Genomic DNA, 15,829 nt, shown 5'->3' with positions numbered 1-15,829 from the left:
ATTAGAAAATGTTACAGGAGATAAGGCAGTAAAAAAAAAAAAAAAAACTTGAAGGAAGACGTAAGTGAAACACATAGGAGAAAGGAGAGGGAAGATCAAATATCAGAAATTGCAACAGTTGGGGCCTGAAAGAATACATTTAGAGGGTGCTGACGATGATGATTCTCATGAAAAGCAATTAAAACTAACAGCATTGATTCAAGTAGATCCTTGATACTTTTCACCAAATAATTTACACTAACATTTTTCCTACTCATCCTTAAACACTTATTTTTTCAACAATGACAAAAATATCTTTTGATAGAACACCTGCTTTATTTCAGGTACTATTCTCAGATTCTAGGATGCATCAAAAACAAAACTTTCTGTCTTTTAGATCCTATGGAAGAAGCCAGATAACATGAAAGATAGTAAGTGAATAATAGAGCATATTAGAGTATAATAAGAGGTATGAAAATATGAGGAAGGTATGGGAGATTAAGAATATACAAAAAGGAGGGGCACCTGGGTGGCTTGGGTATCTGGGTGACTGACTCTTGATTTAGGCTTAGGTCATGATCACACAGTTGTAAGATTGAGCCTTGCATCGGGCTCTATACTCACTGGGAAGTCTGCTTGAGATGCTCTCTCCCGTTGCCTCCCCTCTCTAAAATAAATAGATAAAGCTTAAAAGTAAAGAAAAAGAATATACAAAAAGGAGGGTCAGTAATTGTAAATATGGCAGTCAGACTCAGCCTCATTAAGAAAATGCTCTATGTGCAGAGACTTTAAAGAAGTGCAAGAACAGGTCCTGCAGTATCTAGGGTAAAAATCATTCGGGTGAAGAGAACAGAAAGCTCAAAGGCCCTGAGGTGGAAGCATGCAGGTCATTATGAAACAAGAGAGAAACCAGATGGAATGAACAAAGAGGAGAAAAGTAGATTAGGTCAAAAGAGTAAAAAGTGGCCCACAGACAACTAAAAAGGTCTCTTCCTTTTCATTTCAATTTATCTATATTTGGTTTTACTCTGAGGTACGTGGGAAGTCAAGGGGATTTTGAGTAGAGGGCGGAGATGACTTGTTTTAAATTTAAAAGAATCACTCCACTATTTTTAAAAAATTAGCTTAGGAGGACAAAGGTGGACACTGGGAGATTACTTTGAAAATTACTGCAATACTTCAGGCCAGAGAAGATGGTGGTCCTCCAGTGAGTGTTTCCTCTAGCATGACTGTTACTCAGCCTTTAGACAGAAGTTCGGCTAGTAGACATTTTCCCTTTTCTGTCTCTTGGAAAAAAAGGATGTTTCCTGTTCATTCCCATGTACATGGCCATGTAAACTGTAGTATAAACAAGTATTAACAAGTCAGGTAATATGCTATCCTGTAATAGAGCATCTTACGTTATACCATCATTTTGTAATAGTCACACTTTTATCTTTAAATCATAAATATTTAAAAAACAAATATTGTTGTCTGTTCTAAGTACAGCTGGAAATCCCTCATCCAGAATTATTTTTGATCATTATGACTTCTCAAATCATTCACGCCATCCTAAGGACCCAGGAGGAACTGATCAAACCAAAAACAAAATTGAAAGACATAATATCTCTTCAAAATCTCACCTTATACCTTAATTTAACTCTCAAATTATCTTTGCCTTTTCCACATGTCTTTTCATATGGTAACAATATGAGTGTGTATATTAAAAAGCATTAGGAATCTTCATCAAAAAGGTCTATTTCTTCTTTTCAATTTTTAAATACTTAAGATCCCAAATTTATTCTTCAACATAAAACTACTACTAAACTACCTCTTCCCAAGTGCCAAGTTCACCATTATTTTCTTATGAGGAGAGGGCATACTGTCATAATGTTTACTACACACAACATTTGGAAGCCAAAGTTTCTTTGATTATCATTTCTTTCTTACAGTGAAATTCACATAACAACTTGATGTAATTTCCGTTCACATGTTAATAACCAAAGAAGGATGTAACTCCCTCTCCAATAATATGGAAGTCCCCTTTGGAAATAAAAACAGGACCAGGGGGAAAATTTAAGAGAAAATAAGACAAAGACAAATTATCACATAAGGAAACATGTTCCAAAAATACCCTCTAATGGTAATTACTGAAAATTTTCTAAAAACTGCAAAACAGTAATCATTAAAAAATAGTAAGACAAGTTTTGCCTTCCAGAATGTTAATACCTCAGTGATAGGATAGTTGTTTTTTTAAAAGATTTTATCATGCATGAGCATGGACATAGAGGGCCAGATAAAGAGGAAGAGAGAGCATCTCAAGGAGACTCTGACCTGAGTGTGGAGCTTGATTCAGGGCTCAATTTCAGATCCTGAAATCACCACCCAAGCTGAAATCAAGAGTTGGATGCTCAACCAACTGAGCCACCCAAGTCCCCTGGATTATTGTTTTTGTTGTTGTTGTTGTTCTATATTCATTACCAGATCTTTTTTGATTGATAGTATTTACAATGGAGAATACTTTTTTATAACTACTTCACATTATACAAGATCCTATTACTCAGATATGTGGCAGACATATTCCCTGAGCTATTTGAGGATAAAAAAGAGATGGAGTTGCTTGGTTTTTTTCATAATTTTTTTAACATAGCCATATTGATGATCAAAATAATAAAATAACTCTGATTGTAGTGAAGATAATTTTTTCATTTCCTTTTGCTGTTCAGAAATACATTCTTCCTTCTACCTGTGTCTGATACACTATTAGACATGGAGAAACACGTCATGGAAACACAGGGGCAATTTTTAAGGACAAAAAGCAACCCTGGTAGACCCAGAAATAATTATCTTCTTGAAACACCAAGGATTTATGGCAAATTCCATGTTAATATTAACTCAAAAGATATAAGTTCATCTGACCTGACTCCATTTCTAGGGCTGTATTAACTAGAACCTAATACTGGACTTCCAATTCATTTGGCAAGTGCAGAATTATAGCTTCTCCATTCTCATCTAAGATTAAAGTTGGCTGAGCTCTCTTGATATTTTTAGCTGTTATTTTGACCTCAAATATCTCTTTTCTGTTTTGTTTTCTGCCCTTCTTATTATTTTAAATACTTCTCTCTGGTCTTCCACAGTGACACCCCAATCATTTTATTGACAACTTCTTCTCACAAATACTGTATGAGGGCACACTACAAAGTTGATCATAAATTATCGACAGGTGAATCCACACACAGCTGTGAGATGAGCTTTCTTGGGTTTCTGTGCTTCTGATTTGAAACCTGTTAAAGTATAATAAGGCAATTAGAACAAATATAAGAAATACTATCTACTATCTACACAATGCTGAAATAAATTAGCAAGGATATGGGCAAGGATATTGTTGAAAAAATTTCCTAAGTGGTTATATTATTGGAAAAAGAAACTTGAACTTAGGTTGCATTAGTTCTCAAATGGAAACAGAAGAGCCTTTGTTATTAAGACATAAAAATTTGTTAAGAAAAATACTGTTAGTCACATAAAATTAAATAAAGCTTCTGACAAATTAAAAAAAATCATTTACTATTCTATAGACAGTTCTTTATCTTTCAACTTCTTAACTAGAAGTGTATTTATCAAATAAAACAACAAGTTCATGAAATTATCTTTGTGTATATTTAGTGAGTAGACCAAGCAGAAGAGTTATTATTGAGAAGAATCTAGAACTAGATGAAGAATCATAGGGGTGCCTGGGTGGCTCAGTCATTTAAGTATCTGCCTTCAGCTCAGGTCATGATCCCAGGGTCCTGGGATTAGGTCCCACTTTGGGCTCCCTATTCAGTGGGAAAGTCTATTTCTCCCTCTACCCCTCCCCCCTGCTTGTAATCTCCCTCTCTCATACTCTCTTTCTCTGAACTAAATAAATAAAATCTTGGGAAGAAAATAAATGAGGAATCATAGATATCAAGGCCATTTAAAGACAGGGAAAACAGCATTATATATATATTTTTTCAGCATTATATATTTTAATGCATTCTGAAGATAGAATTATATTACAATACAGTGATAGACAATTATGATCATTATCCTGGGTGAGTGGGAGTATGACTCTGTTCTATTTGCTCTTCAGTCTCCTGAAGGAGCCGTGATAATTATTCAAACTTAAAAGGTAACACTGAGTTTCACTGTAAAGGCTATGGACTAGTACTCTTCATCTTGTGTATCTAGCTCTAAAGAGGCTCTGGGACTGGAGGATTGAGAGAATTCTTTTGTAGAAATGGCTAGGCTAAAAGTATGAGACAACTTTGATTCAGGCCTCAGAGAGAATTTTGACTGGTATTCTCCAAAACTTTCCTTGATGTTGAAGAGTTTTTTTGAGTATGGACAGAGCTACATTTCGGGCTCTCTGCTCCGCAGGGAGCCTGCTTCCCTCTCTCTCTCTGCCTGCCTCTCCATCTACTTGTGATTTCTCTCTGTCAAATAAATAAATAAAATCTTTTTAAAAAAAATAGTATTAGATACAGAACTAAACTCTAAAGGAAACAGTAGAGAGTATTCTTCAGGTTTAAGGAAAATGGTTGAAATGGAAGGTAGGAGAGACAGAAATAAATAAGAACTAATGCAAATCATAAATATGTGGGAAAATCTAGATGAATTGTATATCAATCTATGTATCTACTGTTTTCTAGGACTATATTTTTACTGAATCTGAGGTGCCATCAATTGTGAAGAGAACATTTATTTAACTAATACTGTGAAATAAATTCATCCAGGATGGAATTTAGTAGAAAACCCTGCAGAACAAAGGACAATTCTTGTGTAGGAGTAAATGAAAACGAAAACTACAACCAGAAAAGAGGAACCAAGAGACGTGCCTGTCTCAATCTTGCCCCCAAGTGGAGGATGGGAGAAAAACATTACATCCCCTGAGAAGCTGAACCACAAGCTGGTACTTACAGGTCTTCCATTTGAATCCATAATACCAGTGTATTTAAAACAAACCAAGACAAAACAAAACAAAACAACAACAACAACAACAACAACAACAAAAAACCATGCAGAGTGTTTTAGTACTCTCAGGTTTGTGGTGCCTTTCATTGACGGCAGAAGCAAACACTAATCCTTCTTGACAGGCTCGACTTCAGTTCACACCTACAGTGATGATAAAAGACCAGCAGCTGTAAGACAGGTGCCAAATGTAGAGATTTAAAATGTGGGAAAAGATGTGAAAGCATTAAAGTACACAAAAATAATAACATGTAAATTGGGGAGGGAGGACAGAGAGTAAAGAAGTATTCTAATATATTTTTAAATTGCCCAGGAAGAACATTATAAAACAATTAATATTAGACTTTGAGGAGTGAAGAATATGTGTTATAATATTTAGAGCAACTTCAAAAATTAGTAAGAGTAAATTCTAAATTGCTGTAAGAAAAAGTGGAGTCATAAAATTATTAAACATTTCAAAGAGAAGAAAGACAAGAAAAAGTACTTTGAATGGTCTGTGCACTGTACAGTATAAAAATTCTAAATCTATATGTGCCTAATAGTACACCATCAGCCAAACAAAATTGTTACAGAATTGTAAATAGTGTCACAGTGGCAGATTTTAATCTACTTTTCTCAGCAAGGGAAGAAGAAGCAGATAAAAGTCAAAGGATTGGAATCACATGTACTATGTTCTCCGACCACAATGGAATTAAGCTAAGACCTGAAGCAAAAGGATAATTATAAACACAGAGATATTTATAAATTAAGAAGTACATTTGGGGGGCACCTGGGTGGCTCAGCGGGTTAAAGCCTCTGCCTTCCGCTCAGGTCATGATCCCAGAGTCCTGGGATGGAGCCCCACATGGGGTTCTCTGCTCAGCGGGGAGCCTGTTTCCCCCTCTTTCTCTCTGCCTGCCTCTCTGCCTACTTATGATCTCTGTCAAATAAATAAATAAAATATTAAAAAAAAAAGAAGTGCATTTGGAAGTAACTCATAGGTCAAAGAACAACTCACAATGGAAATTAAAAAGTATGATAATAATAAAAATACATTGAAATTATAGCCTTAAATAAACATACTTTAGAAAAAGAAAGGGGGAATTTCAGGAGTCAAACATCCATAAAAGAAATTAGAAAGAATAGCAAATAAAACACAAAGAAATTGAATGGGAAAAAGTAATAAATCTGAGAACGGAAATAAATATATTTTTTTAAAGGACACAGAGGAAAGAGAGAAAGAATCAACAAAACCTAAAATTCTTTTTTTGAAGAGAGAAATTGAGTTGGAAAATAAACCTATTGAGAATAATGGGAAAACAAACAAATGAACAAAAAAACAGACATTTGCACATATATATATATATATATATATATATATATATATATACATGCTAATAACAGAAATTTAGAAGGAGAATATAATTTCATATTTTTCAGGTATGAAAAAGAAAATAAATGACAATTACAATGAGGAGGACCTCAATATTTTGCGATGGTTAATTTTCTGTGTTAACTTGACTAACCACACCCAGATTCCACATTATTTCTAATTATATCTTGAGGGTGTTTCTGGGTGAAATTAGCCTTTGAATCAGTGGACACAGGAAAGTAAACTGCCCACCCCGTGTGGGTGGGTATCATCCAGTCCACTGAGGGCTTAAATAGAACAAAAAGTCCTCAGGAGGAAGACTTTGTCTTTTCCTGCCTCACTGTGTGAGCTGAGGCATGTTAGTGTAGTTCATCTTTTTTCTTTCTACCTGAGCCCTGAGTTTTACACCATGAGCTTCCCTGGTTCCCAGCCCCTCATGCTTGAAGGGAATTTATAGCCCCAGGCTATCCTGGGTACCAGCTTGCAAATGGCAGGTTATTAGCTTCCATCTGAAAGCTTCCATATGGAAGCTTCTTAGCTTCCATAATCTTGTGAGCCAGTTCCTCATAAGAAATCTCCATGTAGGACGCCTGGGTGGCTCAGTGGGTTAAGCCGCTTCCTTCAGCTCAGGTCATGATCTCAGGGTCCTGGGATCGAGTCCCACATCGGGCCTCTCTGCTCAGCAGGGGGCCTGCTTCCCTTCCTCTCTCTCTAGCTGCCTCTCTGCCTACTTGTGATCTCTGTCTGTCAAATAAATAAATAAAATCTTAAAAAAAAAAAAAAAAGAAAGGGAAATCTCCATGTATCAGTTATTCCTCCTTGTGTGGATCAGTCAGGGGTCTTCAGAACCAATAGATCTGTATAGATCTTCTTCTCTAAGGAACCCTAGCTGATCCACACACAGTAAGGGAGAATTTATAATGTAAATGAGAAATATGTTTAAAATAAATTTATAGAGTCTGAAACATGGTTGCTTTCAAAATTAATAGTAACGTGTGTCACAAATTTACTAGGTGTTGGATGCTATGCTAAGTGATTTGACTTTTATCTCCTTTATCTTAAAATCCTAATAAAAAGGTTTTATTTTTATTCTTATTTACAGATGAGGAAAGAGGGGTTCAGGTAGGTCAAGCAACTTATCCAATTTCACACAGAGAGCGGGCCAATCATTGTCTCAAGCTGAGAACTGACTCCAAAGCCTATGCTCTTCACCACGATTTTACATTAACAGTGATGACTTCTAACTGAACTACTTCAGACAGGTGCCAGGTGTGCCCCTTGTAAGAAAGCTGAGGAACATTTGTGCTGCACTAGACGACCACTCAACTCATTTTGACTGGAAGGTTCTCCTCTACCTTGTTTTCTTTCTTTTTCTTTCTTTCTTTCTTTCTTTCTTTCTTTCTTTCTTTCTTTCTTTCTTTCTTTCTTTCTTCTTTTTTTTTTTTCCTGATTCACTCTTTTTCTCTCTATCACCATTTCTCTTTCTCTCATTCTCATAAGTGGCCCACAGATCAGGTCCTTAACTGCTTGGCATGCTCTTATCCTTCTGAGAAAGGGTATGAAGTATTGTCCTTCAGATACTTACAAGTTAGAAGAGAACACTGAGCCATCCTCCCAGAGCCATGGTCCTTCAGTCTGATGGCGAGAAAGTCCTATCCAGAATGAATTATCAGGTTGAGAAGACATGTGCCTTACTACAAATTCCTGTAGGAAAACATAAATATAAATACATGTCAAAGAGTCATGGAGAGAGTGAGACAGACAGAGATGATAGAGATAAAAAGATGGAGAGAGACTCTCACAGACATTGAGAGAGAACACAGATTGAATTGCCTTGGTGAAGAACGCAGGCATACACTGGCATCAACCGAGAGAGAAGTACCAATTATTGATTGTCTTTGAGTGTCTCAAAAAGTATATTTCGTTTCTTCAAAGTCAATATTGTTTAGTTTTCCAATAAAAAAAGAGACCTATAATGTCAAAATTATAATGCCTCCATGCAACTTGCTTGACAAGACCTATGAATGACAGACCCCTGAGGCCATTTTCATGGAAAACAGGCCACTATCTTCTCCAATTGAATATATGAATTTGTAACACTTTTGTCAAGAAATGCTTTGCAGAGTTAGATAAAAATATAAAAATAACTCCGTTCCACTGCATGTTCTATGAATAAGTAATTTGAAGTTTAATGCTGACATTTGACAAACAACGGGAACATCGAAAAGCCAGACAGACTTCCAGTATGATTCCTTTTCTTTGTCACGCTCTACTTCCGTTCATTTTCATGCGAACTACGACTGTTGGGTAACACAGGATGGAAACACAGAAGTTGAAAGGAAATGAAAGTAAATGTAGGAGTTACAGAGTGTTTAGATTTATATAGTGTAGAGTGTTTTCTGACTATTAATGCCTTTTCCTAGCCCAAGTGAATTCTACCCTTCATTCAAGATGCATTATAACTCTCACTTTTTCTGTAAAACTTTATGTATCTGGACATCTCTCTCTGAATTTCTATCATTGATTGCCAAAAGCAGATATTTAACTTTTAGCAACTGTTGTTTCTTTCTTCTTAGAAACTACGTAAGCATTGAATTAGCAAGGTTACTTTTTAAACTTCTTTGCCTTTCCCAGTATCTTGCAAGAAGTAAATGATTTATAAATGTATATTATTATTGCTGCTTTTTCCCTTGATAATAATGATGACAAGGGGGAGAATTTTCTATTTTACTCAACCAAATTTAAGAATTGAAATCCAAACCCACAAAAATGAGTAGTGGCCTGATTGTCATAGTCATGCAACTTGTAGTGTGTTTGGATAGATTTGTTTTAAAGTAAAACACATTGGGGCCCATGGGTGGTGCAGTTGGTTAAGCGTCTGACTCTTGGTTTTGGCTCAGGTCCATATCTCAGGGTCATGAGATCAAGACCTGCATCAGGCTCCATGCTCAGTACAGAATCTTCTTGAGACACTCTCTTTCCTTCTGCCCCACTCTCTGCCTCATGCACACACACTCTCTCTCTAAAATAAAACAAATAAAACCTTTAAAAAAATAAAGTAAAAGTATTTATTTTTTTGAATTAATTAAAAAAACATATATTTTACCCATTTAATACATGCTGTTTTAATTATGGAGGATATTAAGTGTGACTTTCTCTTAGGTAAAATTTTTTAAATATTTTATTTATTTATTTGAGAGAGAGTGCTAGAGATAGAGAGCATCAGCAGGGGGAGGGGCAAAGAGGGGGGATTACTCCTCACTGAGCAGGGAACCAGATGTGAGACTCCATCCCAGGACCTTGGGATCATGACCTGAGCGGAAGGCAGACACTTAAGTGACTATGCCACCCAGGTGCCCTCTCTTAGGGAAAATTATCTTTACCTGGAATTATGTATTTTTCTGCTCAATATTGACTACAGATAATTATAAGTGAAGTCCACACTCACCAGTTCTTCTGCACTGTCTATCTTCAGGAGGTTAGAGTATAGTTGAGAACACTGACTTTTACTTCTATTCCAGGAAGTTAATGATGTGCTAAATAGATAACAGTTGTTCTTGTGTATGATCCAGTTAGGAGGACAAGAGCTGGAAAAATCTCCTGGAAATAAAATGTAAATACAATGAGGTTCATAACAATTCATAATAATAGGGATGTGATTTTTATAGAAGAGACCACATTGAAATCCCCTCATTCAATTAAAATTTAAAAATGAATTAACCATAAACAGTTTTAGACAGTCAACCCTCCTTTCCTTCCTGGCCTCTCCTCCATTCTTTCACCTTCAGTCCAGAACTCCCTTTCCTCATGATAATTTTTAAAGTAAATCAATTCAAAAGCAATCATCAAGATACACAGTCACTTCATGTTAACTTATTTTAGAGTTGTGAGATCCATTTAAGTATGCAGTTTTCCAAATGAAAAACATATAAGAGCAATTGTTCACATTATAGAGAATACCTACTTTCTATTTTTATCTATTTGATATAAATAGTGAGAAAGTATGGGTCCAGAGATGGAAAATTGAAATCAAAATATTGTCATACTCAATTTTGATACAATGAGGAAAAAAAGGGTCATGTATATGAAGTTGCAATAAAATTAATGGAATTGTATGATTAAAGAAAAACAAATATAACTAGAGTTTTCAGGACTATATCTATTAGGTCTATGTCTTTGTGTATGTTTAATTCACATACAATTCTTATTTCTTGGCACATTTTCCCTTCTTTCCTTTCCTCTCCCTTTCTTCCTTTCTGACATCCAATTTCCTATTCTATCTCTGTTACTTTAAAATGTCAATTGGCCAAATGCATGGGATATTTATATGACTTTATTGCATATATGACAGGGACATACTATATACTGAGGTAATACTTATGTGTGCTTTCATGAATATGCAATCCTTGCCCATAAAAGTATTGCCTTTACCTACCCTACTCCAGGTCTTAGCCCCAGTTATTAACCTTCCTGGATTAAGAATTCCATTCATCTTTTAACCCTGTCCTTGCCTGTGGGTCTGAGAGACTTGGTAGGAGTCACGTGGTCTTCTAAAGATGATTGTGTGGGTAGACTGTGGTTCTCTTTATTTCTTGATGGAAAGGTATCGTTCTTCAATGGGTTGCTCCCTGAATTGGATTTCCAAATAGCTTCATATACCAACAACAATTATAGTGACAGAAAAAAAAAAAAAAGTCATTCTACTATATTTGAAATGATAATTCCAAGATCCATATTTCTGTTGGAATACAAAGGGGTATATTTTTATTAACAATAAATAGATAACACATTGCTGATTGAGAGGTAAAAATAGATGGTAGATAGAGAGATAGATAGGTGATAGAATAGATGATAGATAAATAGATGGGGAAAAAAATTACTTCCATGAAGGTGTAGTAAAAATTAGGAGAAAAACAAAGCAGATAAAGAATATAAAAGAGAAAGCAAGAGGCACATGAAATATCATCAACTGGACCCATGATAGACTTGAAACAGTAATAAATCTTCTATCTTTCTTCTGTTATTTAAAAATGAGAGCTCTTTGAGGACACTCCAAAGGCACAATAATATCTTATTGATAAGAGAACATGTGAGATACAAAATCTAAAGGAATTCATTCACCCATCACAAAATATCTATTTAGTAAGTTCCTCAGGTAATCCCTGGTATTATTCAGAAGAGTTTAGATTAAAGATTAGGTATAAAATAATTTCCTTAGATCATGAGGTTTGTAAAAATAGTTTATAGTCTTATTAGGGAATTTATTTCATTAAGAAGATAAGCACCTTATTGTACTTCCTTCTTCACTTCCCCTGGTTTAGTACCATTAACATATCTTGGGAATTTCACACCTTTAAAACAAGCTATTCAAGAAAGACAATAGAGCAATATAGTTAAGAGTATGCATTTTTTAGGGGTGCCTGAGTGCTTCAGTTGGTTAAGCCTCAGACTCTTAATTTCAGCTCAGATCATGATCTCAGGGTCATCAGATGGAACCCTGCGTCAGGCTCTGTAATGAGTATGGAGCCTGCTCCAGAATCTTTTTCCCTCCTTCCCTCCCCCACTCACACTGGGATCCCTCTAACAGGAGAAGGAGGGGGAGGAGGAGGAGGAGGAGGGGGAGGAGGGGGAGGAAGAGAATGGAGGGAAAGAAAAAAGAATATGCATTTTCTCAGTCTAATCATGGTCTTACCACTAACTAGTTTATGGCCCTAAAAAATAAAATGCACCTCCCCCCACCTCTCACTTCTCTTATAAGTAAAATGAGAAAGTGTAGCACTGATTCAATTGGGGTAATATACAGATTCCACATGCCAAGCTCTTAAGAGTGCCTGGCACATAATAAATGCTTATCGAATGTCTGTTATAGTTGTTGTTGTTGTTGTTGATCTCCCTCACCAATACTCACCCATGGTACCCAGGATCACAGCTATGACCAGTTTTAGCAAGCATAGGATTCCCAAAGTCAGAGCAATGGAACGCCAATGAGGAGATGTAGCACATGTTACTAAGAAGAGAGAGGGAAGAGAAATTAAATGAAAAAAATATGATAAATCACAGAGAACTTCAGTTCTACAGTGCATCAAAATCTGGAAAATTCTAAAGTGAATTACTAATCACTGACATACAGATAATCTAGTCATCTAGGATTATCTGAATTTTCCCTCACATTTGGCATACCTCCTTAAGCTCTGGAACTGCAGTTTCAGCACAGTGCCCTGATATCTGTACACTCCTAATTTCAGATTCACACTGATGGTCCTGACATTACCAGAGTTTCTGAAATCCCACTCATCTCACTCAGACAGCTGACGGTCTTCTATAAAAATAGAAGAGAGCCCTGGTTACTGAGGACAACCTTTTCTTTTCACTTATTTTTTGCACAGCCTTGGGCAAATTATTCCCTCTGTTTATTCATTTCTCTTTGTGAAAAACTGAGGTAATAATACTCCAGAGTTTCATTGTGGGAACCAAATGAGCTAACATATAAAAGTACCTAGTCTAGAGGCTACTAGCACATTATATATAACTCACTGTTAGTCAACAAATACATAGAAACATAAATCTGCCTCCCTACCTCTTGCATCATCCAGTTTTTCTAGTACTCCTCAACTGGTTGAGCAAGAAAAGAATTGCATACGTGGTAAAGGGAAAATAATTGTGCAATGTGGGTTACCACAAAGCAGAAGAGAGCAAATTCTCATGTCAAGACTTAGGAATAATCTTTCTCCTGATAAGAGGGAACTCATTTTATGTTAATACCATTGCACCAAGGATATAGTTCTCCCTTTGAGAATAAGCATTACAAGCATTTCAGAGAATTGTCAAATAGGAGAGCCATAGAGGAAACCACATGACTCATTCTCTTAAGGGAAAGAGCTTGTAATGCCTTTCTCCATATTTTATTCCTTTTCTGTTATGTTTAAGACTCCTGTTCTGCAAATGGAATCGTTTCATCCAGCACATATATTTTCCTTCACTAGTGTACAAAAGACTTCAATTTGATTAAGAAAAACATCCGAATCAGTGTCTTACCTCAAAAAACACATTTTGTGATTCCAAACCCTATGACCAAAGTCCCTTTGGCCTTTTACCACAAAATCACAAATCTGTTTCTTTCCTCACCTATCTCCTCTCTTTTCATTCTTCTCTTTCTTATCTTCAATATCCTGGTGTTGTTCACATGTATTTATTTAAGTTTCCATGACTTCCATTCTATGAGTTATTCCTTGCTACCAAACAAGCAACAAGTCACTCCTATTGAAATTCTTACATCTTTGCATTTCATCACACTTATTTACTGTTCCTTACTGCTGAAGGGTCTATTTCTACAGAAAAGAGAAATTTTATTTTCTTTTTTTTTCTTAGATTTTATTTATTCATGAGAGAGAGAGAAGCAGAGAGAGAAGCAGGCTCCCTGCGGAACTCAATCTCAGGACCCTGGGATCATGACCTGAGCCAAAGGCAGAAACTTAACTGACTGAGCCACCCAGGCACCCAAGAAATTGTATTTTCTGTTATGATAATAATTAATTTAAATACTGATAGTCACCAAATGCTTGCAATGAGGAAAGATATTTCAAAAATCTTCAGTGAGTTCTGAAAATCTTTTCAAAGGTTTTCAGGCTACATATCATAAATCTCTCAAATTTTCTCCACATAAGTGTTTTCGTTGATGAGAACAAGAACACGGAAGGTAGAAAGAAAAGATACCTTTCTCTAACACCACACGTCTCCCAGTGATGCCTTGATAGTGGAAGTCTAATTGAGTATAACCATCTTCATCCAAATTTTCTACCTCAGCATGGGATCCCATTGTTCTACTGAGTTCCTGAATTGACACAGCATTTGAGAGTTCTCCTTTTCTTTTCTAAAGACAAAAGAGGATGTATGGGTCAAATCATGTGGGGTAGGCATTTACTGAGTTTTAACAAGTTGAGCTCAAGTAAGTAGTCCAACCAGATAGAGCCAAAGGCAGGAAATGAAAACTATGCTGTGATAAGTTCCCATTTGTAACTTTAGATCTTGTTTCCAAGACTGATGAGTCTTAAGAAAAGTATAAGGCAGCACAATAGACAAATCTTTGTTTCAGACCAAATATAAGAAAAATAAAACGTGTATTCATACATGCATTCATTCACTCATGTACTTGTTCATCCAGTAAACGTTTATCAAATGCCCATCTTTTCAAATGGCAGAGCCGAGGAGCTAAGGATATAGGGATAAAAGATATCTGTGAAGAAGCCCATTGTGTAACAGAAAAAACCTACAGACAAATATGTAAAGGATGCCATAAGGAGGCATTGTAACAACAGAGAGGAGAAACAAATTTCTTTAGAATTTGTCAGGGATTGATAATTCAAAGTAGTAATTATTTATTGAAAATTACTCTGAGCTAGGTACACCCATTGCTCATATTTTCTCACTCAATCTCAATTTTCCAATAAGTCCATACGGTATATATTTATCTTATTTTTTCAAGAGTTTATTTTTTTATAGTTTGAGAGAGAGAGAGAGAGAGAGATCACAGAAAGGGAGAAGCAGATTTGTCACTGAGCCTGATGCCAGGACCCCAAGGTCACGACCTGAGCCAAAGGCAGAAGCTTAACTCATTGAGTCACCCAGGTGCCCGTTTATTTAATTTTCAAATGAAGACAATGTGATATAGAAATTTTAGTCCCTTACCCAGTTTTAAGAAGCTAATAAAAATATTGAAGCAAAAAATCAAACCAAAGCGCACTTTTGTTGCAAAATGCATGATTTTTTCATACACTTATAAGTACATAGTCCCCCCATTTAATTGTGGTTTTTGCTTTGCATGGTTTCAGTTACCCCCAGGCAACTGCGGTCACGAAGAAGATGATCCTCCTGATGTATCATCAGAAAGTCAGTAGCAGCCTAAACCTACCTCACAAGGCCTATCACATAGGTACTTATGTACAAGAAGAAGGAAAAAAAACAGTGTATATGTAAGATTCAGTACTATCCTTAGGGCAGGCCTCCACAGGGGATCTTGGAACAAATCCCCTAGAGATAAGAAAAAATGAGTGTGACAACTTATGGAGAATTCTGGGACTAAAATATTATACAAAATACCCAAATTAATGACATATGGAAAACACTGATCTTGACTGGAAACCAGAAAGGTACTCAATCCACTTACAAGACTATGAAGCAAGCAGAATGAAGGAGACATCTGAAACAAACCCAGACACTCATTAAAGCAGTGAGGACAGATTTCATTCAGTAATACAATTACAGTGAAGAAGAGGGACCAGCATGAAGGAACTCAACTTCTCCAAAACAAAGTATTGACTTTCTTTTTAAAGGCATGCAAAAGGAGAGACACTGAGTGGTATTAAGGGGTCTTAATTCATGTGAAGATTTGTTAGTTGGTGCCTATTTAGGAGAGAAATAAACTTCTCCAGTCTTTATGATGGTGGCAGCCATACATGTCAAAGCAAGATGGTGCCCCTGGTGAAATTAGATCTTTATGCTCCCACAGGGACAGGGAGAGTGAGAGTCCTCTCT

At 36.1% G+C, this 15,829-nt stretch overlaps 1 protein-coding gene across 4 annotated transcripts; it reads right to left on the bottom strand.

Moving 5' to 3' along the window:
• Window positions 1-1,918: 1,918 nt before the first annotated feature.
• Window positions 1,919-14,194, bottom strand: CLEC7A (C-type lectin domain containing 7A). Of its 4 annotated transcripts, XM_059186136.1 has the most exons (6): window positions 14,012-14,184; window positions 12,207-12,305; window positions 10,810-10,947; window positions 9,747-9,898; window positions 7,884-8,002; window positions 1,919-3,242 (listed from the first exon to the last, which is right to left on the bottom strand). In XM_059186136.1, the coding sequence occupies exons 1-6, from the start codon at window positions 14,112-14,114 to the stop codon at window positions 3,107-3,109; spliced, it is 747 nt and encodes a 248-aa protein (XP_059042119.1). In that variant the 5' UTR covers window positions 14,115-14,184; the 3' UTR covers window positions 1,919-3,106. The 4 variants fall into 4 exon arrangements, with proteins under 4 accessions (XP_059042119.1, XP_059042120.1, XP_059042118.1 ...); XM_059186137.1 differs by lacking the exon at window positions 7,884-8,002 and having other exon boundaries at window positions 14,012-14,191; XM_059186135.1 differs by lacking the exon at window positions 10,810-10,947 and having other exon boundaries at window positions 14,012-14,185.
• Between the last annotated feature and the right edge of the window lie 1,635 nt (window positions 14,195-15,829).

The sequence above is a fragment of the Mustela lutreola genome, chromosome 8 (genome assembly GCF_030435805.1).
Source record: "Mustela lutreola isolate mMusLut2 chromosome 8, mMusLut2.pri, whole genome shotgun sequence".
NCBI lineage: Eukaryota > Metazoa > Chordata > Mammalia > Carnivora > Mustelidae > Mustela > Mustela lutreola.
This window is presented reverse-complemented; position numbering and strand designations above follow the sequence as displayed.